This window comes from Vipera ursinii (genome assembly GCF_947247035.1).
Source record: "Vipera ursinii genome assembly, chromosome: 8".
In the NCBI taxonomy this organism is placed as follows: domain Eukaryota; kingdom Metazoa; phylum Chordata; class Lepidosauria; order Squamata; family Viperidae; genus Vipera; species Vipera ursinii.
In genome coordinates, this window is record NC_139519.1 from 9,339,667 (window position 1) to 9,366,239 (window position 26,573).

A 26,573-nucleotide genomic window follows, 5' to 3' on the forward strand; every position below is an offset into this window, starting at 1 on the left:
GATATGTGAACTTTAAAGCTCCACAGAATTTTCCAGCCAGTGGGGCTGTTGCAGAGAATTCTGGGAGTCCCACGGAGGGAAGGTGCTGGGGTTGAGGATGGCTGAGCTTCTGAGATACAGACTGTCTGTGTAATTAGGTTCTTATTGTGTGGTGCTGCTTATATAGTCAAGGTTAGATTGTTCTCACTTTTAACTGCCCTCTTCTTTATACAGGGTGAAGAGGAAGCAGCACTTATTTCCAAAATCCCAGATCTTCCCAGTCAGGACGGGCATGCTACCGATGAAGAAAAACTGGCTTCCACCGGTCAGAAGCCAACTGATTTGGAGGTAAAAGGTGAGCCCGAGGAAGACCTGGAGTATTTTGAGTGTTCCAATGTGCCCGTGTCTACCATAAATCATACGTTTTCATCCCCAGTAGAAGGTATGGAAGCTTCTCTCGTTATTCTCTCTCTCTCTCTCTCTCTCTCTTGCATTAACAGTGTAGTTCTTTCCTCTGTCTGCCTTCCAAATTTGCCGAGTCACAATTCCCATCGCTGGTAGCACAGTCGTTGGCTGTCAGCAAGGGAAGTCTGCAAGTTCTTGTCCAACACATCTGGAGTACAGATGCTGCGGGAGGCTACTGTATTTCAATAAGGCTTGTATTCTGGAAAGGCTGTCAGTTTTTGAGTGAAAAACTTTCAGAGTCATTGGATGCCTTTTTAATAAAACAAACGTACAGGCTGGATTCCCTGAATGCGTCTATTCCCGAAGCCTTTAAGTGGGTATAGATTCACTAACTGTTAGATATTGGCATGTGAGCAGAAACACACAAACACACACCTGGAAAACCTGCGTCAATAATTAATATAGCTGTAAAGCCTAAAAAATAGACCCAAAGGTGCTTTTTTCAAGAGTCAACTGGACTTTTCTTGCTTTTTTCTTTGAAGACGTTTCGTTTCTCATCCAAGAAGATTCTCCAGCTCTGACTGGAAGGAATGGAAGGATTTATACTCTTTGCAAACAGCTGGTGGAAAAACAAAAAAAGAAAATTCAGTTTACTTTAGAACAGGCGTGTCAAACTCGCGACATCACGTGACTTTTCCCCCATTGCCGGCAATGGGGTGGGTGCGGCTTTGTTGTGATGCATCCGGCCCGCGGGCCGGCAGTTTGACATGCCTGCTTTAGAACATGGAATAATTTTTTATCAGTGGCTAGAAAAACGAATTAGAGAGAAAGGAATGTGATATGTAATTCTGAATATATATTAGTAAGAAGAATAGATTAACTAACACTGCCTATGATAATTAATCATATTTATTATTGTTATCAACTATTATACCTATTATTGTTATTTACATACATGTACCCGACAATATCCTGTTTGCCAAATATTGAAAATGTTCCTGGGGGATACCCCAGCCCCAACCCCAACCTTGAACCCAACCTCCCCTTGACCCCAACCTTAATCCTGATCCCACTCTATTCCCAACCCTATAAAAACTAATAAAATTTTCAAAAAAAGAAGAAGAATGCAAATGATGCGAATCCTTCCATTCCCCACCGTCCACTCCGAGCCGAAGAAGCTTCTCGGATGAAAAGCGAAATGTCTTCAAAGGAAAAAATGAGAAAGTCCAGTTGAAAAAGCACCTTTGGGTCTCTTTTATAGGTTTTACAGCTGTATTAATCATTGATGCAGGTTTTCCAGGTGTGTGTGTCTGTGTGTGCCTGCTCACATGCCAATATCTAACAATTTAGTGAATCTATACCCACTTAAAGTCCAGCTGCCTCTTGAAAAAGCACCTTTGGGACAATTCTTTTTTTTCTTTAATTCCATTTATATCCCGCCCTTCTCCGAAGACTCAGGGCAGCTTACAAGCTGGCTTACAAGCTGGCTTACAAGCTGGACCTGGATGATTGAGAATCTCCTTGGCCACCCAGAAAAGAGACTTCAAAAATGAGCCAAGGAGAGTTTAATATTTAGTTCTACTCCAGCAAGATTTCAGATTGCCTCCCCCCCCACAAATCCCAGCAGCCTTTTTCTGACCGTTCCCTTGTAGAAAGTCTAGTAGTGAAGAAATAAGTCTTCAGGGTCTCACAGTGTCATTCTGGTTCCTTACGCTTGACACAAAAGCAGGCATGCTTTTAGCGGAATGCAGTCCCATCTCCTTCCCGTGCAGGGCAGGCCGTTTGATGGCTGGTGGCTACAGCAGCAGTTCTGAGAGCCGGTTGTGTGCACTCTCACAAAAGTGTTCATTTGAGAAGCTGAAGCAGCAGCCCGAGACAAATACAGGCGGTCCTTGACTCAGGACCACAACTGCGCCCAACATTTCTGTGGTTAAACGAAACGTTGTTAAGTGAATTTTGCCCCACATTACGACCTTCCTTGCCGCAGTTGTTAAACGAATCACTGCAACTGCGGTTGTTAAGTTAGTCACACAGTGGTTAAGTGAATCCGGCTTCCTCATTGACTCTGCTTGTCAAAAGTTCGCAAAAGGGGATCACGTGACCCCGGGACCCTGCAAACGGTCATAAATAGGAACCAGCTGCCAAGCGTTTGAACTTTGATCACGCAAACCACAGGGAGGTTGCGGCGGTCATAAGCGTGAAAAGCAATCATAAGTCACTTTTTTTTTTACTGCGGTTGTAATTTTGAACCATCACTAAATGAACGAGGACTACCTGTAGAACAGTCACTGTTCTTCCAAAGTGGGGCTCAGAAAGAGAGGGAGTGGGGCAACAGGACCTGATTTGGGGAAGAGTGGTAACCTCCGACAAAAGAATCCATGACACCAAGGTTGTGGCACGACAGTCGTAAGTGTGAGTCCATGCCGTCGGTTCCTTTCCCCAAGGCCGTTGTAACTTTGAACCTTTGTGAAATGAACAGGTGTAAGTCAAGGCTTTCCTCTGTCGTGGAAGAGGAGAATATTTTGCATTGGACTGGAATATCTTTGCTCTGAATGCAGCAGTTCAGTTCAAAGCCTCGGTCTCTCAAAGGTGCTTTTTCAAGAGGCAACTAGACATTCTTGTGTTTCTTTGAAGGTGTTTCGCTTTTCATCCAAGAAGCTTCACCCAAGAAGCAAAAGGTCTTCAAAGAAAAACAAGTAAGTCCAGTTGTCTCTTGCAAAAGCACCTTTGAGAAACCATGACCTGGATGAGTAAGAATCTCCATAGATAAAGTATGGGACAAAGCTTTCTTGGAAGTAAAAGACTTCTGAAAAAGGAGATAAATCAAAGAAAACAAAGGAGAATTCTTTGGCTGCATCCCGGCAGACTGCCTTGCATTCCTTGTGTTTATCCAGTTGATAGGAATAAAAGGAGTTATGCAGGGCAGCTCTGTTCAGTCAAGCTTGTCTGGGGTGAGGCTGGCATTCCTGTCAATCAAGGGGTGTAAACAGCTGCTGTGGACAAAGATCAGCAGGATGGGGCATCAAAGATCAATGGAGCAGCTGGGAGAATGGACAACATGACAGTGATTTTTCCTGTAGGAACTGTCTGGCAGGATTGCACTCGGGGAGAGGCTCACTTACAATCTCTCATTTTATTTTTCTACACGTGTTGAAATTTGCAGAAAATCTGATTCAGGTTCCCATGGAATTATTATTATTATTGTTGTTGTTGTTGTTGTCACTGCTGCTTGAGGCACAAACATCAATCAGTGGTGTCCTGCTGTTTTCTGTCCCATCAGTTGTGATAATGATGTGCTTAGAAGGTTTTCTGGGTATACCTCGTTGGTGTTTCTGTAGGATGGTGTCCCTAGGTCTCAGAATTGGGATCATTGTCTACGGTCCCCTACCTCCATCTCTTGGTTTAAGAAGAGTCTGCCCCAAACTCTGCTGACTGTCACTTGGAGCATTCCAATCTTCATTCAGTGAAAATCCTCCTTGACTTTCACATTCCTCTCTTTCAAGTAGTGTCATAGAGTTGCACGTTGTAAGCCTCTTTATAAATCCAGTTATTTCACCAGGAAGTACCTTGTTGTCATAATGTGTAATCTCCCTATGTTCTTTTGCTGTAGGTTCCGAGAAGGAATCTTTGTGCAAATTGGAAGAGAAGAATAACTCCAGTGAGATCTCAGTAAGCACAAGTATTGTTCTTATCCTTCATGTCCAAAATCGTGGACCACTCTTTCTGCTAAATTCCTTTCCCAGGATCTATTTTTACTACATTTTCATCTTTGCCTAGAACAGCAGAATACGTTGTAGTTCAATCGCTGCCTTCACCTTAAATGAAAATACGTCATGGTGATGACGTAAATGTCACACATTATGTCAGTTGTGCAATAATGTCCTTAAATAATGATGTACAGGTAGCTCTCAACATATGACCACAATTGAGCCCAAAATTTCTGTTGCTAAGTGAGACAGTTAAGTGAGTTTTGTCTCATTTTACAACCTTTCTTGACACCCTTGTTAAGTGAATCGGTACACATGTTAAGTTGGTGACACGGTTGTTAAGTGAATCTGGCTTCCCCATTGACTTTGCTTGTCAGAAGGTCGCAAAAGGTGACCACGTGACCCCAGGACACTGCAACCGTCATAAATACAAGTCAGTTGCCAAGCATCTGAATTTGGATTCCCTGACCAGGGGGACGCCGCAACAGCTGTATGTGAAAAACGGTCATAAGTCCCTTTTTCAGTGCCATTGAAGCTGTGAACAGTCATTAAATGAGCTGTTGCAAGTCGAGAACTATCTGGGGGACTTTGATCTGCTGCATGCCAAGTCGAGGTCTGAAAAACTGAGAGTTTGCTATATAAGAAAACTAAATATAGTATAATAAGACCAATGCAGGATTTTGCAAAGGATGTGAATATTTTTTCGGGGGTGGGTGGGTTAATAGCCAGTATTCCCAAAATATTTGTTTTCAACTAAAGTTCTTTCATTTCATCTCTCTCATTTGCGAAATACTAATCTGGAACGAGACATGAATTAAGATGTCCTACCTTAGCAGAGACCTCTGCTGACAGCTGAACTGTGCTGCAGCTAGATTAGAATAGAGATTTTGCTTATTCTTAGATGATTCATTCCTAGCATTGGTGGAATGGAATGGAAAGCAGCGTGGGACAAAATTGATCTCTGAATAGCAAGCAACTTCACTGTTATTCTGATCCCTTTTGTCCCAGTCCACTTCCCCAGAGTTTCCAACAAAAGATCGCGTGTTTGTTCTTAAGATAAATAGAAGTACAAAATAGACTGAGAGATGAGAGACCTTAGAAAGGGTGCAGAGAAGAGCAACAAAGACGATTAGTGGACGAGCAGTTGCAGGAACTGGGGAATGTCTAATCTAAGGAAGAGAAGGACTAGATCAGGGGTAGGCAATCTCGGCTCTTTTATGACTCATGGACTTCAACTCCCAGAATTCCTGAGTCAGCTATGCTGACTCAGGAATTCTGTGAGTTGAAGTCCATGAGTCATAAAAGAGCCGAGGTTGCCTACCCCAGGACTAGATTTATTTATTTTTTATTTTAATCCCATTTATATCCCGCCCTTCTCTGAAGACTCAGGACGGCTTACAAGCTTAGCAGTAGCCTTCATTCTATGTATATGTCTGCTTATTAGGGCTTTTGGCCCCCCCCCCAAGCGGCATTATTACAAAGTCAGCTTATTGCCCCCAACAATCTGGGTCCTCATTTTACCTACCTGGGAAGGATGGAAGGCTGAGTCAACCTTGAGCCTGGTGGGACTCGAACCTGCGCTAATTGCAGGCAGCTGGTGTTACTTAAGGAGGCATTAGCCCACTGCTCCACCAAGGCTCCTAGAAGATATAAAGCTGTCTTCTAATATTTGAGAGGCTGTCACAGAGAAGCAGGGGTTGGCCTAGTCTTCAAAGGAAGACGAGAAGTAAAGGCTGGAAGCTTATCAGAAAGAGAGATGCAACATAAGGTCAATTGTATCAATGAGAACAATTAATCAGTATAGAGCGGCTTGCCTCCAGTTATGGGTGCTCCATTACCGGAGGTTTTTAAGTGGATATTAGACAGCCATTTATCTGAAATGGTTAGGGTCTCCTGCTCAAGCAGGGGGTTGGACTAGAAGATCTCCAAGATCCCATGCAACTCTGTTATTCTGTATTCTGCATAAATGGTCAGTTGGGTATGTAATGTTTAGTTTACGTGATATTTGAGAATCTTTTGAAAAACCAGAATCTTATTTTTTGCAAATGATGTGGTCTTGTAAAGGGATATATTCCGTTCATTTCACAAAAAGGGTGACAGTCCTATCAAGTCCCAGTCCCAGTTATCCTACACAAAGATTCAGATCCAGAATTCTAAATTTGGAATTAACTATGTGACATTTATACAGCCTTGGTGGAGCAGTGGGCTAATGCCTCCTTAAGTAACACCAGCTGCCTGCAATTAGTGCAGGTTCGAGTCCCACCAGGCTCAAGGTTGACTCAGCCTTCCGTCCTTCCAAGGTAGGTAAAATGAGGACCCAGATTGTTGGGGGCAATAAGCTGACTTTGTAAAAATGCCGCTTGGGGGGGCCCAAAAGCCCTAATAAGCAGGCATATACATAGAATGAAGGCTATTGCTAAGCACATTGATTTGTGCTTTAAATTGTAAGCCGCCCTGAGTCTTCGGAGAAGGGCGGGATATAAATAGGATAAAAAAAAATCCAAATAGCTGGAGGAGATGACCAGGCTGAGCCCAAAAGTGGGATCAAGCACGGTCATCTCCTACAAAAGCATCCCTATACCTTCATAGCATTTTGCATCTTCAAAACCCCAACAGATAGATCAATGTTGAGTGCTAGAGGTGTCCTAATGGCAAATTTGGACCAACCCAACTCCAGAATTCAAGGTTGTTGTTTGGACTCTTGGTTTGGGCATCACCAATTCAGGCAGAACCTGAGTCACAAAACAACATGATAGTAACTCTGTCTGTTATCAAAAGAGGAGACAGGTAGCAATCATGTCTCTCACACACAAAAGAAAAGGCCTTCTAACCCATTGCATATCTCAGGTGGGAGAAAAAGCCACAAGAATTTGAGCAGTGATTGCATTATCAATAAGACAGTGACTAGATGTCTTTCCTCTACAGTAAAACACTATGACAGGAAGTTTCTTGGGTTTTGTAGGTCTGTTTAACAGATGGTCTGGCAGGAGAAACTGGGTAGAACTCTTATCTAAGGGCTGGTTGTGTTCTATTGTGATTCAGTCTTTCTTCTCACAGAGTAATCCTGAACTATGTCCAATGGAAAAGGCTCCTGGAAGTACACCAGCCAGCACGAGAGGAGGGGCTGAAAGCCCCCTGGATGCCATTTGCCTCAGTGAATCTGACAAGACAGCAGTTCTGACCCTGATCAGAGAAGAGGTAACAGGCTGATGATGGGATGTGGTCTGGATGTTAGCAATATGGGGGTTCTTCTGTGCGATTGTGCCAAGTTTTCAAGACGTGCTTGATCAACAGGCATTGGGACAAGCAAAGTGCCCCCTTTTAAAAAAGGAAAAACTCTTGCATTTTTCAGAGACTAACACGGCTTTTTTGAAGGTTATCTCACACGTACTGGGTTGCATCTATGAATGGACAGCATCCTTGCTTTGCTTCACTGCCCATAGAATCACAGGTGGCCTTTAATTGCAGGTTGGGACAACAATGGAGATGGGTTTAACCTAATCAATTTCAACCAGCTCACTAAATACTCTTAATTATTCCTGGTGACTTTAATGCCTCAGCTTTTTGAAGGGTATCTCTCAGGCGTGAAGAATCGGGACCACATATTGAGTTCCGGTTAAGCTGATTTATTGCTCATGCTTATACATAAGAATCTAGTCAACTGTCACCACTAAATCAGTGCTGGACCTGGATCGCTTGTGGGAATGCAATGATTCTAGGATGATTCCTCTCTTGACCTCACTCTGTCTCTGCTATTCCTTCTCCTACAGTATCAAAGGCGGGAGAGAATTGCATGCAGCCCTAGGACTGGAATTGGGGTATATATGGCTCAGAACAGAATCTCTTTAGATTAGCAAGTCATCCATAGTTTTTGAATTGTTGAGCTGACAAATATTTTTGGAATATTGTCAGAATTCTGTAGGATTGGGGGAGATCATACTTCTTACAAATATTCTAGAAACTTGACTTCCTGCCCTACCTTGCCCTATAGAATTAGGATTTTCTATCTGCCTGTTTCTTTATTTGGGGAGAAGTCCTCCTTAGAACTGGGACCAAAATTCAGTTCTATCCTTGAGGACTGAAGGCTGATGTCAAAATTAGCCAAAGATATGAAAACTATTAGCAGTTTGATAATAATGGAGCCTGGGCCTATCAGTTACCTTCTAGTTTTAGCTGGGATGACTTATAGTGCGCTGATACTTTTAATTAAGAAAAGTCTTCTTGTAACCAGAAGGAACATCTCATCATCTGGCAGACCTTCCCTAAGCAGGTCTACCCATTACTTACAATACATCATATCTAGATCTTCTGGAAAGATAAAAATGGGTAGTCCGGCATTTTAGCAAAGAATGAATCTCTTTATGTCCAACTAAACATCAGACAGAATCCACAGATGTATTTGCAGGTGACAGAGCTGAACTACCACTATGCATCACTGCAGCATAATGTGGTATCTCCTCCTCCCCCCGATTGCTTCGCCACATTTCTTTCAGAGGCGAGAGGGCTGCCTTCTCAAAACTAATAGCTGCATTTTGTATTCATGTTCTTAGATTATCTCTAAGGAAATTGAAGCCAATGAATGGAAGAGGAAATATGAAGGAAGTCGACAGGAAGTTTTGGAAATGAGGTAAAAAGAACTCAACCATGCTAATTCCATCCAGTTTCACATTGTTTACAAGTGTGCGGCCATAGATCATTATGGAAACCTCGTATAGATTGGAAGACTCATTTATTGACCGAGTTAATAGAGACTATTCATCATATTAAGGAATTTGCAATATAGTCAATTGTTTTCAGGTGCTAGAATTCAGGAGCTAGGACCAAGTTCAAAAGTACTACAAGTTTATTACATGCTACGTATACACAAGAATCTGAACTACTAACTGTCAAGGTGAATTGCCGCCAGATAAGAGTCAACGGACTTCAAGGAAGGAGATGGACTTTGGTCTCTATGGGAGCAAAGAGACACCAAACGTATGATACGTTTGACCCCGTTCTCGGGCTCAGCCTGGTCATCTCCTACGATTGCAATCAGTTACCTTAACCACAATTTAAAGGCTGCCATGGCTTTGACTGGTTCTTATAATCTGAGAACAAAAATACTGACTCTTCAGGATAACATACTATGAATTCAAGACATTGAGGCTGTTTTCTGCATGGATAAATATAAAGACAGTGAAGCAAGGAGTAAGATCTTCAGCTGAAGATCTTCAATCTGAGTGTTGATTGGGGTAGTGAAAATGGAGCATTCTGAAGGATGATGGGAACTAAAAACCCACCATATTTGGATACCTTGTCAGATTGAGGAAGGCTGGGATAGATTTTGAAGTTGCTCAGTCACAGAACTAACTGGGGAGCTCTTAGTCTAACCTCCAAGCATAACTTTTGAAAATCCTGGATTGGCCACTAAGAGAGAAGATAGGGAGACCAAATTTTATTGGGAGAGCCTGGGCGGTCAGTGTGGCCTCCCTCACAAGATTCCTACAAGGAGCAAACTGAAGAAGCATGCACTTTTCTTTTGGAAGGAAGTGGTACAAAATTAGACAAATAAGTGAATCAAATCCACCAGATATTCCAGCCTGCTTTGACATCTTGATTTGAAAACCAAACCAATTGATAGTGAAGCAGGTGCCCTTTTAATAATCCTTAAGTACCTTTACATACATTTGATTATGGAAGCTATTTGCAAGGAAAAGACACCAAAAAGTGATGTTTGACATTCCTTCTCCAATCTGGTGGCTTTCCAGATATGCTTGGTCAAAACATCTAGTATTCTGAACTGGCATGTCCAGTCATCTAGCACCAGGGTGAAGTAACTTGCTTAAGTAGGAATATACTGGGGGGGGGAAATTGCTGGAAAGAACAGCATGTCCAATGCATTCGGGTTTTATAGGAGGAAGAGAAAATTAATGACATTTCCATTACACATATCTTTACTTCTGTTTCCTCTTTAGGAAGATTGTGGCTGAATATGAGAAGACAATTGCACAGATGATAGGTAAGCAACTGCCAAATGCCAGACATTCACCTGAAAATTAGTGGAAGGAACAAATAAGGAGGCCAGCATGATCAGGTTCATGCCTGCAAACTTTCAGCCCAATAATTGTTTTAGAGCGTCTTCTTGTGCTTGCAGAGCAGAGATGTCAAACTGCCAGCCCGCAGGCTGGATGCGTGCATCATGGCGAAACTGCTCCTATCCCATTACCAGCAATGGCAAAAAAAAGTCACGATACGTTGTGACACATCACACAACGTTGTGAGTTTGACACCCCTGTTGTAAAGTTTCTTCTCTAATTTTCATAATGTGCAGAAAATGGAGAGAGACTGTTTATACTTGTGATGCCTTGCTTGTAAGTAGATTCTGTAAGTGGACTACAAATAGGAGACAGAGCTAAGAGTAGGAAATGATGGGGTGGAGAAACACAATCTGCACCAATCAAAGATAGAGGGCTTTTTCCCCCCTTTAGGTATAATTTAAGAACCTTGCCTATGACTTGCGCATGACTCAGACTGCATATTACTAGCTTTTCAGTACTTGGCTTGCTCATATTTGCAACAGAAGACATATCCTCTGCTCTGTCAATCTCTTACTTGTAACACAGGTGAAGTACTAAACATAGAGTCCAAGGAGATCCTGTAGTTTGGAACTCGGTTAAAACTTATCTTTATCCGCCACTCTTTATATGTTCCACTCAGATTGTGGAATTGAAGTGAAAGAAATTCCTAGCTTGTGGATCAGCAGCCTATGCCTCCAGCATCCCCTTTGCACCTCCTCTGAATGGATGGGGCTGAATATTTTGTATCCTTTTCTCCCTGGGATATGTTTGTGTGTGTTTGTGTTAATGGACAAAACCGCTACTTAATTCTTGCAAAGGCTGGAGGCACCAACTGCATTCCTTAGAATCTGAATTTCTTTGAACAAGCAAGCTGATTTCTCTTTTCCCCTGTTTTGAGGGTGGATTGATCGGTTGAGCATCATGGTGGCCTGGTATTGAAGATGTTTGACTCCCACTTGGAAAGTCGAGAGTTCAGTTCTAGCTAGTGCCAGATATTTTTCTCTTAGGGCACAAAGGAAAAAATATGTGCTGCAAACTCCACATGGTGTCAGGAAGAGCACCGGGTCAGTAAACACTCAGCTCCACCCACTCCCTTGATCTACCTTGAATTAAGGGATTGGAGCAGGGGTCCCCAACCCCCGGTCCATGGACCAGTACTGGGCTGCAGCATGCCAGCAACCGGTCCACACAAACAAGCCAAGTCCTATCCGCGAGATGCAGGCAGCAAACAAACCCACGCCCCCTTCGGTCCACGGAAAAACCTCTCTCCATGGAACCGGGCCCTGGTGCCCTAAAGGTTGGGGACCTCTGGATTAGAGGGTTGTAAAAAGGGGGGAGGGTTTTTTTTAGGGTGGTTTGATGGGTAAAATCCTTCTCTTTGCCAGCATAGCCACCAGATGTGGTGGATTTCCCCTTCCAGAATTCGCAACAGTGGCCAAGTAGATATAGAAACGGGTCGCTGAAGTCCACACATCTGGAGAATACCCACGTTTGGAAGGCTAGCTTTAAACAGATACTTTGCCTCTTAAAAAAGCTCTCGATAATGATGATAACTTTATTGTCACTTTGAATGTACACCAATCGGCATACATCAAAATGAAATTTCGTTGCATACAGCTCTCAAAGGGTCAAATTCAAATTCAAATTCAAACAGCGCCAACGACTTTTAACAGTCTCACCAACAGTTCCAAAACAACTAGAAACTCGCCAGGCCAGCAAAGATTGTCGGTCGTATGTCGTATGTTACCTGTTCTAAACCAGCCCTCTTCTCGCACCCCTAATCAAAGGAAGAGTCTGGAAAGCGTCCAAGATCAAAAGGCTTCTGCCAAGTTTTAATTACACTGTTACAAAAATACAAGAGCTTGACTTCTCAAAGAAAAAGTTGCTTTCAGCAACTAGCCCCTCCCCAAACACTTCTTTTATAGAGAGCTCAGGGCATGGTCTCCCTGTGCCTCCTCCCGAGGAGTCCCATAGCCTTCCTTTGTTTGTCCCTGCTCGTCTGCCTCCTGCGTCGGGCGTCCTTGAACAGGGCCAGCTGTGGGTCATCATCCTCCGCACTCTCGGGCTCACACAGCTGAGAAGAGGTTCCCGGCTGAGGACTCTGCAAAGTCTCCAAATCATCATCAGCCGGTTCGTTTCCCTCCTCCCCCACATCTGAGTCCTCCGATACATCGGACCCGGCTGTCGGGCCCACAGGCTGGCCCTGAGTCACAACACTATCCCGCACCGCAGGGCCCTTCCCCCGGGTCTGCCGATCCGGATGCGGTCGGGATGGGAACTGTTCGTGAAAAGCAGTCACCAACGCAGGGGCATGAACGGCGGTCGCGTCTTCCCATGTGAAGTCCTCCGGCCCGTACCCTTTCCACTCGATCAGGTACTGGAAGCGACCTTTCAGCCAGCGGGAATCCCTGATGCTGGCGACCTCGTACTCGGGGGTGCTGTCGCCATCACGAGGTCCTGATGGGGGAGGTTCCGCTTGGCGAAGTGGACAAGCCGGTTGTTCGGGGACCAACAAGGACCGATGGAAGACGGGGTGCACGCGCAGGGAACGTGGCAGAGTTAAACGATAGGCGACCGGGTTGATGACGGCCTCGACTGGGAACGGTCCAAGGTAACGGTGGTCCAGCTTCCTCGCCGGCCGAGTGGATGGTAGGTTCCTGGTGGACAGCCAGACCCGATCCCCCACCGATAATGGAGGCGTATCCCTTCTCGACCGATCGGCGAACCTCTTGTAGTCGGCCTTGGCCTTCTCCAGCTGCCGTCGCACCAACCGATGGATCGCCTGTAACTCCGCCATGAATTCGTTCGCTGCCGGCTCCGGTGAGTCCACGGGAGAAAGGGGGAAAAACCGAGGGTGATAACCCACATTGGCCAAGAACGGTGTCATCTGCGTGGAGGTGTGCTGCGAGTTGTTAAAGGCAAACTCGGCTATGGCCAAATAGTCCACCCAATTGTCCTGCTGCAGGTTAACGTAGCAGCGCAGATACTGCTCCAAAATGCCGATGACCTTCTCGGTACCCCCGTCGGTCTGAGGATGATGCGCGGACGAGAGGCAAACCTTAATGTCCAACGCCCGCATCAACTCCTGCCAGAAGCGGGCTGTAAACTGGGCCCCCCTATCGGAGACGACTCTATCGGGAAGGCCGTGCAGCCGGAACACCTGTTGGATGAACATGCGACTAGTGGCGCGAGCTGACGGTAAGCCGCGACAGGGGATGAAGTGCGCCATCTTGGTCAACATGTCCACCACCACAAACACTGTCGTGAAGCCGGAGGATGGGGGTAGATCCGTCAGAAAGTCCATGGACACAGCCCCCCAGGGTCTCTTGGGCGTTGGCAAAGGCTGCAGTAAACCAGGCGGGGCCCCTGTCGCTGACTTGGCCTGCCTGCATGGGACGCAGGAGGTGACATAAGACTGGACATCGTGTCGGACTCGGGGCCACCAGAATGTACGGGAGACCAGGTTCAGAGTCTTGAACAGGCCAAAATGCCCCGCAGCCGGGTTATCATGACATTGGCTGAGGACGAGTCCCCTGAGTGGCCCTCCTGGAACATAGAGCCGGTCACGATAATACAGGAGTCCATCCGTGACCGACCAAGGCGAATCTGGCCCCACCTCTTCCTTCCGCTGAGCCACCCACGCCTCCTGCTGCTGCGCCTCCCGGATCCGAGCCCGTATATCCACCGGCTCCCGCACCGCAGCAAAAGACTCGACGGGGATCACGGTCCTGGGCGGAAGCTTGTCTTCCACTCGGGTGTACTCGGGCTTCCTGGACAGAGCATCCGCTCTCTGGTTGTGCCCGCTTGGTATGTACCGCACCCGGAAGTCAAACCTCGCAAAGAAGAGGGACCACCGGATCTGGCGTTGGTTCAAATTCCGAGCGGTCTGCAGGCTTTCCAGATTCTTGTGGTCCGTCCGGACCTCGATTTGATGCCGCGCCCCCTCCAGATGATGCCTCCAAGCCTCGAACGCCGCCTTGATGGCCAGCAGCTCCTTCTCCCAGATGGTATAGTTGCGCTCCGAGGGATTCAATTTCCGTGAGTGATACGCGCAAGGGAAAAGGGTACCGTTGGGCGTCGCTGCCTGAAGTAACACGGCCCCAATGGCAATGTCGGAGGCGTCCGCCTCCACGACAAATGGCCGTTGCGGGTCAGGATGCTTCAAGATGGGCTCCTTCATGAAGGCGTCCTTCAGAGCTTGGAACGCCTGTTGTTCGGGGGCGTTCCACTGGAACCGAGTCTTCTTCTGCAGGAGCCGGGTGAGGGGGGCTGTCAAGGCAGCAAAGCCAGGGATGAATGTCCGATAGTAGTTGGCAAATCCAAGAAGTCGCTGAATATCCTTCACGCGACGCGGGGGTTGCCAACTCTGCAATGACTCAACTTTACTCGGTTCCATGGCGATGCCCTCAGGAGAAATGCGGTGACCCAAGAAATCAATGGTCACCTGGTAGAACTGGCACTTCTCCAACTTGGCAAACAGCCGATGATTCCGGAGGCGCTGCAGGACCTGACGGAGATGCTGATGATGCGCTTCACGCGACGGGGAGTAAATCAGGATGTCGTCCAGGTAAATCACAACAAACTGGTCCAACAGATCCCGAAAGACGTCATTCATAAAATGCTGAAACACAGCGGGGGCGTTGGTCAGGCCAAACGGCATCACCGTGTACTCGAAATGTCCATAGCGAGTACCAAACGCCGTCTTCCACTCATCACCCGGCCGAACCCTGACGAGGTTGTAAGCTCCACGCAGGTCCAGTTTCGTGAAGATCTTAGCCTCCCGGAGTCGGTCCAAGAGCTCGGGGATGAGGGGCAGCGGGTAGCGGTTACGCACCGTGATAGCGTTGAGTTTCCGGTAGTCACAGCAAAGCCGTAACTCGCCCGACTTCTTTTTGACGAAGAGCACGGGCGCAGACACTGGCGAGGACGAGGGCCGGATGAAACCACGAGCCAAGTTCTTCGTCAGGAAGTCCCGCAATGCAGCCAACTCGGGCTCCGACATGGAGTACAAACGCCCCACTGGGAGAGGCGCATCAGGGACTAGGTCAATGGAGCAGTCGTAGGGCCTGTGCGGGGGTAATTGGTCCGCCTCTGACTCGCTGAACACGTCAGCAAAGTCGGACAGTTCGGGAGGCAAGGAAACCCCTGAGGAACCCTCCACCTGGCCGGCACAGATATGGCGGGTGTGGTCCACGCACTGCAAACTTGGGAAGGTGACCAAGTTCTGAGACCAATAGATCTGTGGATCATGCGCCCGGAGCCACGCCAGTCCCAAGACCACGGGGAAGTGCAGATCCGAAGTGACGTAGAACTGAATGGCCTCCACATGGGTACTGATGGCCATACACACGGGTTGCGTGGCGGCCGTGATAGGCCCGGACAGGAGCACTCGACCATCGATGGTCTCCACAAGCATGGGCGGATCCACTGGACACTGGGGAACAGCCCATTTGGCCACAAAGGCCGAATCCATAAAGTTAGTGGTAGCCCCAGAGTCAATTAAGGCATGGACTGGAATCCCCTCTGACTTGCCAGGGAGGATCAGACGTGCCTCCAAAATCAAATGCCGTGGAGGTTCACAGGCACCATTGGAACGGCGTCGCTCGGAGTGGATGTTGTGGGTCGCCCGATCTTTCACACCGTCTAGATCGGGCTCGGGCCGTTTCCCGATAACAAAGCAGGGGACTTTCTCAGGGCAGGCTTGGTCACTGACGCCCGCTGACGCTTCTTCGGGCAAGAAGCAGCCAAATGTCCAGGGTCCCCACAGTAAAAACACAACCCCTCCGATCGTCGTCTGTCCATTTCCGTCACCGATAGACGGGACCTGGCGGCACCCAGCTCCATTGGCTCCTCCCTCTGGACCGGGGGCTCACGCACAACAGGGGCGGCAGGGGTCTGTGGGGTGGCACGGCGACTCTTACGCTGCTGCAGCCGGGCATCGATCCGCAGACAAAGATGGATCAGCCCATTCAGGTCTGAGGGAATGTCCACGCGGGCCAGCTCATCCAACATCTCCTCTGACAAGCCATCCTGAAAGGCATCCACGAGCGCAGCCTCATTCCAGGCGGAATCCTGGCTAAGCAGCCGGAAATCGCTGATATAGGCCTGTAGAGGGCGCTGACCCTGCCTCAAAGCTTTCAGGCGTCGGGTGGCCGTCTGTGCCTTAATCGGGTCCTCGTACATGAGACGCATATGGTCACAAAACCCCCCAAAGTTATCCAACAAAGGGCTAGGCTGTGCCAACAGAGGCGTGCCCCAACGAGCTGCATCTCCCGACAGAAGGCTCAACACGAATCCCACCTTATCTCGGTCAGTGGGGAAATCAGCTGCTTTCACGCTGATATAAAGCTGGCATTGTCCCAGGAAGGCAGGAAACAGTTCTGGATTACCAGCGAATTTATCCGGCATAGCTATCTGACATTTCCTCCTGGGTGGGGGGGCAGCATGTACCTGAGCCTGCAGTTGTGCCACCTGAGTGGCCAGCAAGGTGAGTTGCTGGTTGAGCTGGACATTCTCGGCAAGAAGCTGCTCCATCGTAGTATTAAGGGGTGGGTGGCTGAAAGCAAACTGTTCTAAACCAGCCCTCTTCTCGCACCCCTAATCAAAGGAAGAGTCTGGAAAGCGTCCAAGATCAAAAGGCTTCTGCCAAGTTTTAATTACACTGTTACAAAAATACAAGAGCTTGACTTCTCAAAGAAAAAGTTGCTTTCAGCAACTAGCCCCTCCCCAAACACTTCTTTTATAGAGAGCTCAGGGCGTGGTCTCCCTGTGCCTCCTCCCGAGGAGTCCCATAGCCTTCCTTTGTTTGTCCCTGCTCGTCTGCCTCCTGCGTCGGGCGTCCTTGAACAGGGCCAGCTGTGGGTCATCATCCTCCGCACTCTCGGGCTCACACAGCTGAGAAGAGGTTCCCGGCTGAGGACTCTGCAAAGTCTCCAAATCATCATCAGCCGGTTCGTTTCCCTCCTCCCCCACATCTGAGTCCTCCGATACATCGGACCCGGCTGTCGGGCCCACAGGCTGGCCCTGAGTCACAACATTACCTTAGTTCCACCATGTTGCTCAAACACATTAAAATCTTCCTGATCATGTGGCCTATAGCCCTTACTATCCCTCCCAAAACTATTCGCCTTCAAGAGCCAATGCAGCCGCAGCCATTCCAGGCGCCGCCATCTTAGATTCCTAGATTTTCCTTAGATTTTCAATAGGAAAATACATCTAAAAACATTGATTCCGCTCACTCTAGTGGCATAACGTTCCCTGCAACCCATAAAGTTGGTAATGACCTACAAAGCCCTCCATGGCATGGGTCCAGAATACCTTGGGGAGCACCTGCAGCCGGCGTCAACTTCCCTCCGCCCAGTACGCTCCCACAGAGAGGGCCTCCTCAGGGTGCCGCCGGTCAAAGAATGCCGACTGGTGGCCCCCAGGGGGAGAGCGTTCTCTGTGGGTGCACCGGACTTATGGAACCATCTTCCGGTAGAGCTCCGGATGGCGCCCGACCTCCGCTCCTTCCGGCGCGACCTTAAAACCCATCTCTTTAAGGAAGCGGGCCTGGCCTGATGGGATGGGGTGGGTTTGTTATTATGACTTTAATTTTAAATTTGTACTATGGGCATTGTTTAATCATGTTTTAATAATTTTAACTTTTGTATCTGTCTTTTACGTATTGCCCTGTTAACCGCCCTGAGTCTCTTGAGAGAAGGGCGGTATATAAATTAAATAAATAAATAAATAAATAAAGGAAAGCGCCTCCTGAAGCTGATTGTTCTTTTCTGGTCTACTTGATGTCTCTTAGCTAAAGGCCTGTAGAAGCAGCGCTATCATTCCCTTTTGCCTTTGATTTCACAGAGGACGAGCAGAGAACTAACATGGCATCCCAGAAGGGTCTCCAGCAGCTGACAATGGAGAAGGAACAAGCCTTGTCTGACCTGAATTCGGTGGAGAGATCTCTGTCCGACCTATTCAGGAGATATGAGAATCTGAAGGGAATCCTGGAAGGTTTCAAGAAGGTCCTTTCTTTATTTGGAAAATTCTCTCTTTTTTTTCTCTATGGGCTTTCCTTCACTGAAGGCCAGGGATGCACAATTTAAGGGCTCCCAGTGTATTGGTTGCAACACTGGAAATCTACACCCCCAGCCAAAATATTGTTTTTGATGTGACCGAAACATGGTGTTCTGTTCCAGCCTACGACCGGCCCTGTTTGAATGTCAGGGACAACCCCTTTTTATAGTCAACAGGCTGGAAAAACCCAACCAAATTTATTTACAAAGAAATCAAAAGTTCAAACAAGAGTTAAACCAAAAGTTCAAACAAGAGTTAAACAGGAACAACAGACCAGGACTCTAGCAGAAGATCTTCAAACGGTTGCCTTCAGCAACCAGCACCTCCCACACCTTCCCCTTTTATCAGCAGTCCCAAGGCATGGCTTCTCATTGCTTTCTCCTCCTCTCACCGAGTTGCCTCCTTGCGTTCCTCTGTTCTGCTCTGCTGGATTGCCTCCGGCTCCTAGCGTCCCTGAATAGATCCAGCTGTGAATCATCTATGTCCAATACCTCGTGCTCACACAGCTGAGTCTGAGGAGGAGCATGACAGGAGGGGCCAGGCTGAGAGTCCTGCAGTGCATCAGAGCCTCCCTCTGATACCAAAGGCTCTCCAAACCCCTCCTCCTCCTCCTCTTCAGAATCATCAGACTCAGCTGCCGGTATCACAGGCTGACACCGAATCACAACACATGGGGAGTACTCATGTTAGGTACTGTTGATGAATTTAATTGAATTTGAACTATATTTTAATTGCAGGAGATTAAATATGGGTTTTGTACCAGTCTTCTTTCTGTTTTATCCTGGCCCTGTATGTCTTCTGGAGGCTGCCCATATAAATGCTGTTCTCTAGAGTTTTCAAGTTGCTTCCATCCTCTTGATAGCAACAGCACCTAGACTTATATACTGCTTCATAGAGCTTTACAGCACACTCTAAGCAGTTTACAGAGTCAGCATATTGCCCTCTGGGTCCTCATTTTACCTCATGGAAGGTTGAGTCAACCTTGAGCCAGTCAGGAGCGAACTCCTGGCTGTTGGCAGAGTTAGCATGCAATACTGCATTCTAACCACTGCACTTGCTGAAGAGGAATTGTGGCTTGGTCCTAAAACTTTGGTTTTGCTTGGTTACGTCTTCTGCTTTATCAACCAGGTGATGGGCAATGAGAAGCAACTCAACCGCAGAATTTCTACCTTATAGGAGAATCAGTATGAGATAAGATAGAACAGATTTTTTTTTTAAATTCCATTTATATCCCGCCCTTCTCCGAAGACTCAAAGCGGCTTACAAGCTTAACAGTAGCCTTCATTCTATGTATATGCCTGCTTATTAGGGCTTTCACACACACCCCAAGCGGCATTATTACAAAGTCAGCTTAATTGCCCCCAACAATCACACCGTTGCTACCTGGAATAAGCAACGAAGAATAAACCAAGTTGGTTTCATCCACAGAATGTGTTATTCCAAAATAAATCACACTGTTACTACCTGGAATAAGCAACGGTGTGATTTATTTTGGAATAACACATTCTGTGGATGAAACCAACTTGGTTTATTCATTGGGACCACATTTTGGTAACTCATGGATTCATGTGTGAACTGAGCCTATCTGTTCTATCTTATCTCATATTGACTCTTCTAACAGATAAAAGTTTTGTTGCTTCTCATTGCCCATCACCTGGTTGATATAGCAAGGACTTCTAATGTCCCTCCAACCTTAAGGAAGAATGGCTATAGGTCTGGAAGGAAACATCTCTCTCTCTATAAGATCCCATGTTCTCTTTCCTGAATCGTTGGTTAAGGGTCCTCAATTAGAATTTGCGAGAGGCAGGCTGGAATTCTGCCCCAACTCCAAAATGTAACTTGTTGGGCTTTTTGCAGTGGGTGAATCGAAGCATTGTGGTTTCTGAGTGATGGTTCCTAGCCAAGCCGAGCTTTCCTTTTTCTTCTAGAATGAAGAGGCTTTGAAGAAGTGCGCTCAGGATTATCTCAATCGCGTCAAGCAAGAGGAGCAGCGCTACCAGGCCTTGAAAATCCACGCAGAGGAGAAGTTAGACAAGTAAGGCCAATAATGGCACTTTCCCTGCTTCGTGCCAATCCATACAGGTAGTCCTCGACTTACAATGGTTTGCTTAGTGACCATTCAAAGTTGCAACAGCGCTGGAAAAAAAGGACTTATGACTGTTTTCCTCATTTACGATCACTGCAGCATCCCTGCGATCATGTGCTCACAATTTGAATGCTTGGCTACTGGCTCATATCTATGACAGTTGCAGTGTCCCAGAGGGTCATGTGATTCCCCTTTTGGCAAGCAAAGTCAATGGGGAAGCCTGATTCACTTAACAACCAGGTTACTAACTTAGCAACTGAAGTGATTCACTTAACAACTACAGCAAGAAAGGTCGTCAAAGGGGGCAAAACTCACTGAACTGTCTCACTTTGCAACAGAAATTTGTGGTCGTAAGTTGAAGACTACCTATAACAGAATGCCTCATACAAAAAAAAAGGAGCTGGGGAAGTTTCAGGCTTGGATGCTTTCCTACTCAACACAACACAACTGTTCCTCTCACATGACGCAAAAGAAGAAAAGGCCAGTGGTTTGTTCTTACATGTGAACTGAGAATGGGATACAAGTAATCCTTGTCTTATGATCACAACTGAGGCCAGAACTTCTGTGGCTAAGTAATGTCATCCTTAAAGGAGTCACACCCAATTTTACAACCTTTTGTGCTGCGTTCGTTAAATGAACCTGACTTTCCCCCATTGACTTACTTGTCAGGAGCCAGCCAGGAAGGTCCTAAATGTTGATTATGTGACCCCAGGATGCTGCAGTTGTTGTAAGTCCATGCTGATTGCCAAGTGCCGAAATTTTGGTCACTTGACTGTGAAAATGCTTGTGCAACAGTCATGAGTACAAGGACAAGTTGTAAGTCAGTTATTTTCAACACCGTTGTAACTTCAAAAGTTTGCCAAAGAAGATTACCTGTACAGTGGTACCTTGGTACATGTCGTTAATTGGTTCTTGGAGGCAGGATGAGTACCAAAAATGATGAGTACCAAACAAATTATTCTGATAAGGAATGATGTAGTGAGTCACAAGGTAACCAACACCAACATGTTCACAAAACAAACAATGAGTACTGGGAGAAAATTTTCATGTCACAATGCACTGAGTACCAAATTTGATGAGTTTCAAAGCAGTTGAGTAAGAAGAGACTGCTTTATTCAACAAATTACAGAATTTTTCTTTTCACACCCATCCTCTCTCTCCCTCTTCCTCTTTTTTTATTCCTGTGGCCCCTCCCCTTTATTCCAGAGCCAATGAAGAGATTGCCCAGGTGCGTACTAAGGCCAAAGCTGAGAGTGCAGCTCTCCACGCCGGACTTCGCAAAGAACAAATGAGGGTCGAGTCTCTTGAAAGGACCCTCCAGCAGAAGGTGATTCTCCAGCATCTCCTACCATCTCTTTCTAAACTTCACTTGGTTTCCCTGCTGGTGAAGATGTGTCTAAAATTTACTCTACGTTTCTCCTGGAATTGGGTGAAAACAATGACCGTTGTATTTCAGAATGTTCAGCCTTGATGTGACTGAATACCACCTCAAGACACACCTAAGGGGTTGAATCACTCAAGTTTTTTTTTCTTGTTGTTATTAGCTGGTGGGGTGCCTGTGTATTGTTGTGTCCATCAAACAAATTAAAAGCTCGAAAGATTTCCAGGGCTCCCTGCCGGATTACCATGAGAAAATTCAATGGGGAAGCCAGCAGGAAATCAAAAGTTGCTCCTGCTGAATCAGAATTAGAATTCCTGCTTTTTTGCCCATCCTTGCTCAGTCAGTTTCTCTATTTATCTAAGGAAAGATCTCTGAAACAATGACCCATGGAGGCTCAGGTTGTCATTATTTACTTAAAGCTTAAAAAACTCTTGCCCTGTAGCTCACTTACGGAGGAATGCAGTTGCGTTCATCACAAACTTTAGATGAGAGCTGCTTTAGTTTCTGAGTCACTGCTGGGTTGCTGTGTCTTTTTTGTCTACACTTCCTGTTTTAGTGTGTCACATGAATAAATACAGGTAGTTCTCAACTTAATAATGGTTCATTTAGTCACCATCCAAAGTTACAGCACTGAAAAAAAAGTGATTTGTGACCTTTTTGGACGCTTGCCGCTGTTGCAGCCTCCCAATGGTCCCGTGATCAAAATTCAGATATTTGGCAACTGGTTCATACTTATGACGGTTGTAGCATCCCAGAATCATGTGATCAGCTCTTGCAAACTTCTGACAAGCAAAGTCAACGGAGAAGCCAGATTGCCTCAACAACCATGTTTCTAATTTAAGAACTGCAGTGATTCCCATTAACAACTGTGGCAAGGAAGGTCATGTATTGCCCTGTTCACCGCCCTGAGTCCCTAGGGAGAAGGGCGGTATATAAATTAAATAAATAAATAAATAAATAAATAAAATGGGGGCAAAACTCACATCACAAATGTTTCACTTGGCGACATAAATTGGTGTGTGTGTGTGGGGGGGTCAATTGTGGATGTAAGTTGAGAACAAACTGTACAGAGCAACCCAGCCTGTCTTTCAAATGCAGTCAATGTACATCGGGGCATAATTTAGTAACTGTAGAAAAGTGAGTATTTTAAAAGATCATATTCATGGGCCTAGGCCAGGGGTCTTTTATGACTCGTGGACTTCAACTCCCAGAATTCCCATGCTGGCTCAGGAATTCTGGGAGTTGAAGTCCACGAGTCATAAAAGAGCCAAGCTTGCCTACCCCTGGACTAGGCTGCAGAAGTCACACAACCGTCTACCCAAATGAAGGCTTTAAATCAAATATTTTATCAAACAGAAATGAAGTTTGAATTTAAAAATACCAGATTATTCTCATCTGCACAGCTATGTCAATTCAAATTGAACACTGAGTTCCAGAAACAAATTGAAAATTATACCAACCCCCCCTCCCTTACCGCTCCCCCCAATTCTCAAAGATGGAGACTGGACCTTCACAGATTTTTATCTTACAAGTTACTTCTTTCTGTCTCATTCAATAGTGATGGCAGGAAGCAGGTTGCAGAACTAGTTCTGAGCTTTGAGCACACTCCCACCCCGTATAATAGTGCTAAATGTGGGACATGTACAATCTGGTTGCATTTTGTACGTGGAGGAGAACTAAGATCAAGGAGAATGGGTTGGACTGGATGTCATGCATTATGGGGATAATTCTAATTTGCATCATCAGAGAAGGTTGTAGGTAATCAGTACTTCACTTCTGGGCTTTTATTTATCCATTTTCATTTATTTTTGCAGAACCAGGAAATTGAAGAGCTGACCAAGATCTGTGATGAGCTAATTGCCAAGTTAGGAAAGACCGATTGAGGACCCAACGTCTATCATCCGGAGCACCATCTTGGTTTCTCCCTGTTGTCTGTCTGTCCCTTCCAGCAAGCATCTTGCCTTGTTTTCTTTCCAGAAATAATCTTTTCCTCCTTCACGGCAGCAAGAAAAAGCACATGCTTCTGTTATCAAAGGACTACCATCTGCAAGAGAACTGATGATTGCCCGGTACTCATTTCCTGCTGTGTAAAACCTCCTTTGCCTATTCAGCATTTGCAGGCTCTCCTGACTGCATGAAGCCAACGGATAGAAGCAGGGACACAATGTTGATAGCTTTGCACAGAAGAGTTTCTGCACTTGGTTGAGCCTTTGGCCCACAGAAGCTGCTGTATCAGTGCCTCAAGGACAGTCACCCACGGAGAGAGCAGTGTTGCAGATACTCCAGTGTGAAGGGCAGCTTAATTGAGTTACGTTCCCCTGCTTGCATGCCAGCAAGGAGACAAGTGAAATACGACTTCAGCTGCCTCTAAAAGCACAAGGGGCAAAGCCAAGGCAGATGCCTTTGTTCCTCGAGGGAAAAATGCCCAAATGAAAAGGGATTTGCATTCCTGGGAGCATGGAATCTTTGCAAATCACAGTCAGCCATGGAGAAACGGAACTCCTCCCTGTCTTGACCCCCACGCAGCTTGAGGCGCCTCGATTCATGGGTGTCCTGAGCTACGTAGCTTTGAAAATATAGGCCATGAGAAATCCATGAGCCCTAAAGGCAGCCTTCAAAGTCCTGCGTGATGTGAGGATTTCGAGTTGAGCAGTTCTCCCAGCCATAGCGGTGCCAGATTGGGGTGTTTGGGATGTTGGAGTCTGCCTCTCTGAAAAGCACTTGGGATGGGGGAAGTTAATATAAGGTGCCACGAGTCTCTTAAAGATACAACCAGCTGGTTTGGGATTTGACATAGTGCACTTTAAGGCAACAGCAAGAGGGTAGGGGTCCACAATTCACCTGAAGAGAACATGCACAGGGTGAACATAAATGAAGAAGAACAACTGTTAGAAATCCCTAAATACAACACACAGAAACCCACACAGAGACTCAGCCCTCTCTCTCTCTCTCTCTCTCTCTCTCTCTCTCACACACACACACACACACACACACACAGCATTCCTTGTGTTAGCAGCTTTCTCTGTCCAGACAAAGAGCAGGGAATGGAACGCAGCGGCGAGCAAGTGAAGAAATACACGTCAAACCTCCTTGCTCCAAGTTCTGATGACTAAAGCTCCTTCCCATGCCTTTTTTCTGATATAATTTCAAAAAGTAAAATCATTTGCAAAGAACATTCCCTACTCCTCGTAGCTGAGATCATTAAAATGGATACCTGTCCAGGAACTGCAATTGTTCTGGCAAGTTTTACGATGACCACAAAAATGTCATCTGCCAAGTGTTCTTGCCTTCGGGCTCAAGACCTTTTCAAATTTTCCCCTTTTATGGTGAAACACCAGACCCTCGCGATTAATCCACTAAGGAACTCTCAGAATTGATATTCATAAAGGCCCCAAGTTGCCCCAATCCAGATCTTGGAGCTGCCGGTCCCAGAACTGAGATTCGTAATTGCAACACATCTACAAGGTGCCATTTGAGATGGCTGGTGTGAACATTTTGTTGTATCATGTTGGCGTTGGCTTCTCGCCTACTCTGGCTGTATCAAGTAAACGATGGAAATTTTTCTCTGCCTGTGGATTCAAAGCTTGTGGTGACCAGGTGCTGAAATTCATAGCACAGGTCCTCTATGGCTATTCCACTTGGGCTGGATTTTTCATGAAGTCTTGCTGTAGAAAGGGAGTTTCAGATATCAACCCATTTTGTGGATTGTTGTCTTAGTCACGCACGGAGAGAAGCTATACTAGGGAACCATCCAAAGCCACCATCCATGGAGAGAAAAGCTCCATTTCTGAGATCTATCAAAATGGTCTATATCTGTATCTTGCAACTTCCAAACATGTTGTGAGGGGTTTAGGCTACTTTCGCCAAGCTGTTGCTCTCCAGAACTGTTGTGTGGCAACATCCACTATTCCCAGCCAGCGCTGGCTGGAAATAATTGGAATTGTGATGCAACACATCTAGAGAGGACCCAGTGAGAAGCTTTTAGCCCTCAGAGATACAGAATGAAATCTCTCATCTGGCCAATAATATAAACCCCTCTATTTCTGAAGGGGATGTGCCATTCCTAAGTAGGAACTCTACTTTCAAGCATGTCTGAAACTTCTCTCTCATACTGATGTCTCATGAGATTATCTTTCAACTGAAAATTGTCGTCCTCTGCATTTTGCTATCACACATCATTGGTCCAAGTACTGTGCTGCTGCTTCCCAATGCGGTTGCTATCGTCGAACAGAGCCGAGATACAGTCAAAAGTTTATACCAGGCCAAATTCCTTGGACCCAGTGCTTTTGGGATCTTGGCATATTGGATTTGAATCTGGATCTAGGAACTTTTGTTGCATCATCAGGCAATAGATTCTGCCCCGTGGAATAGCATTTGGAAGACTTGTCTTGCTATAATTTGGGGAGACCTGTTTTCAGTTCCCATAAAACAATGGTCGTACAGATGAGGTGTTGGTCACTTTAGCAGCTGTACTAGTGGCATCCTTCAGCTGACTCAGGGATGGAGATCTTGTGGCCTTCAAGAGGTTCAGTGGAGTTGCATCAACCTCAACCTGGCAGGAATGATGGGAACTGCCTGCACAGTTTGGCCACCTTTGACTATAAGAAACCTGAAAGCAAGCAATCCTGTGTCTTCTTCCGGAGCTCCGTGGTTTAACACCATCCTCCAGCTGTTGGCTGGGTGTTCAGTGTTTGCACTTTTGTCTGTGGTGTGATTTGTGTAGGTGTGTGTCTTCACATGCACACTGTGCCAAATGCTCTCTTGTTTTGTGCCTCTGAAGCATGCCACTAAAGGGTGGGCAAAGAAGATTCCTAAGGAATGGTATTATTAACTATAATATGGTTATTATAGTTTGTTCAGATATGAAAATTGTGTATGCGCGCATGGGTGTGTCTGTG

General features: G+C 46.2%; 1 protein-coding gene across 1 annotated transcript in view; it reads left to right on the forward strand.

The window, feature by feature from the left end:
• Window positions 1-26,566, forward strand: part of TACC1 (transforming acidic coiled-coil containing protein 1) — a 61,720-nt gene extending 35,154 nt beyond the window's left edge. The window contains exons 5-13 of the mRNA XM_083368682.1: window positions 214-421; window positions 3,995-4,053; window positions 7,149-7,289; window positions 8,642-8,718; window positions 10,046-10,089; window positions 17,996-18,156; window positions 20,137-20,243; window positions 21,501-21,621; window positions 23,490-26,566. Coding sequence (XP_083224808.1) covers window positions 214-421; window positions 3,995-4,053; window positions 7,149-7,289; window positions 8,642-8,718; window positions 10,046-10,089; window positions 17,996-18,156; window positions 20,137-20,243; window positions 21,501-21,621; window positions 23,490-23,558 — 987 coding nt within the window. The 3' untranslated portion in view covers window positions 23,559-26,566. The remainder of the gene's footprint in view (window positions 1-213; window positions 422-3,994; window positions 4,054-7,148; window positions 7,290-8,641; window positions 8,719-10,045; window positions 10,090-17,995; window positions 18,157-20,136; window positions 20,244-21,500; window positions 21,622-23,489) is intronic.
• The last annotated feature ends 7 nt before the right edge of the window (window positions 26,567-26,573 follow it).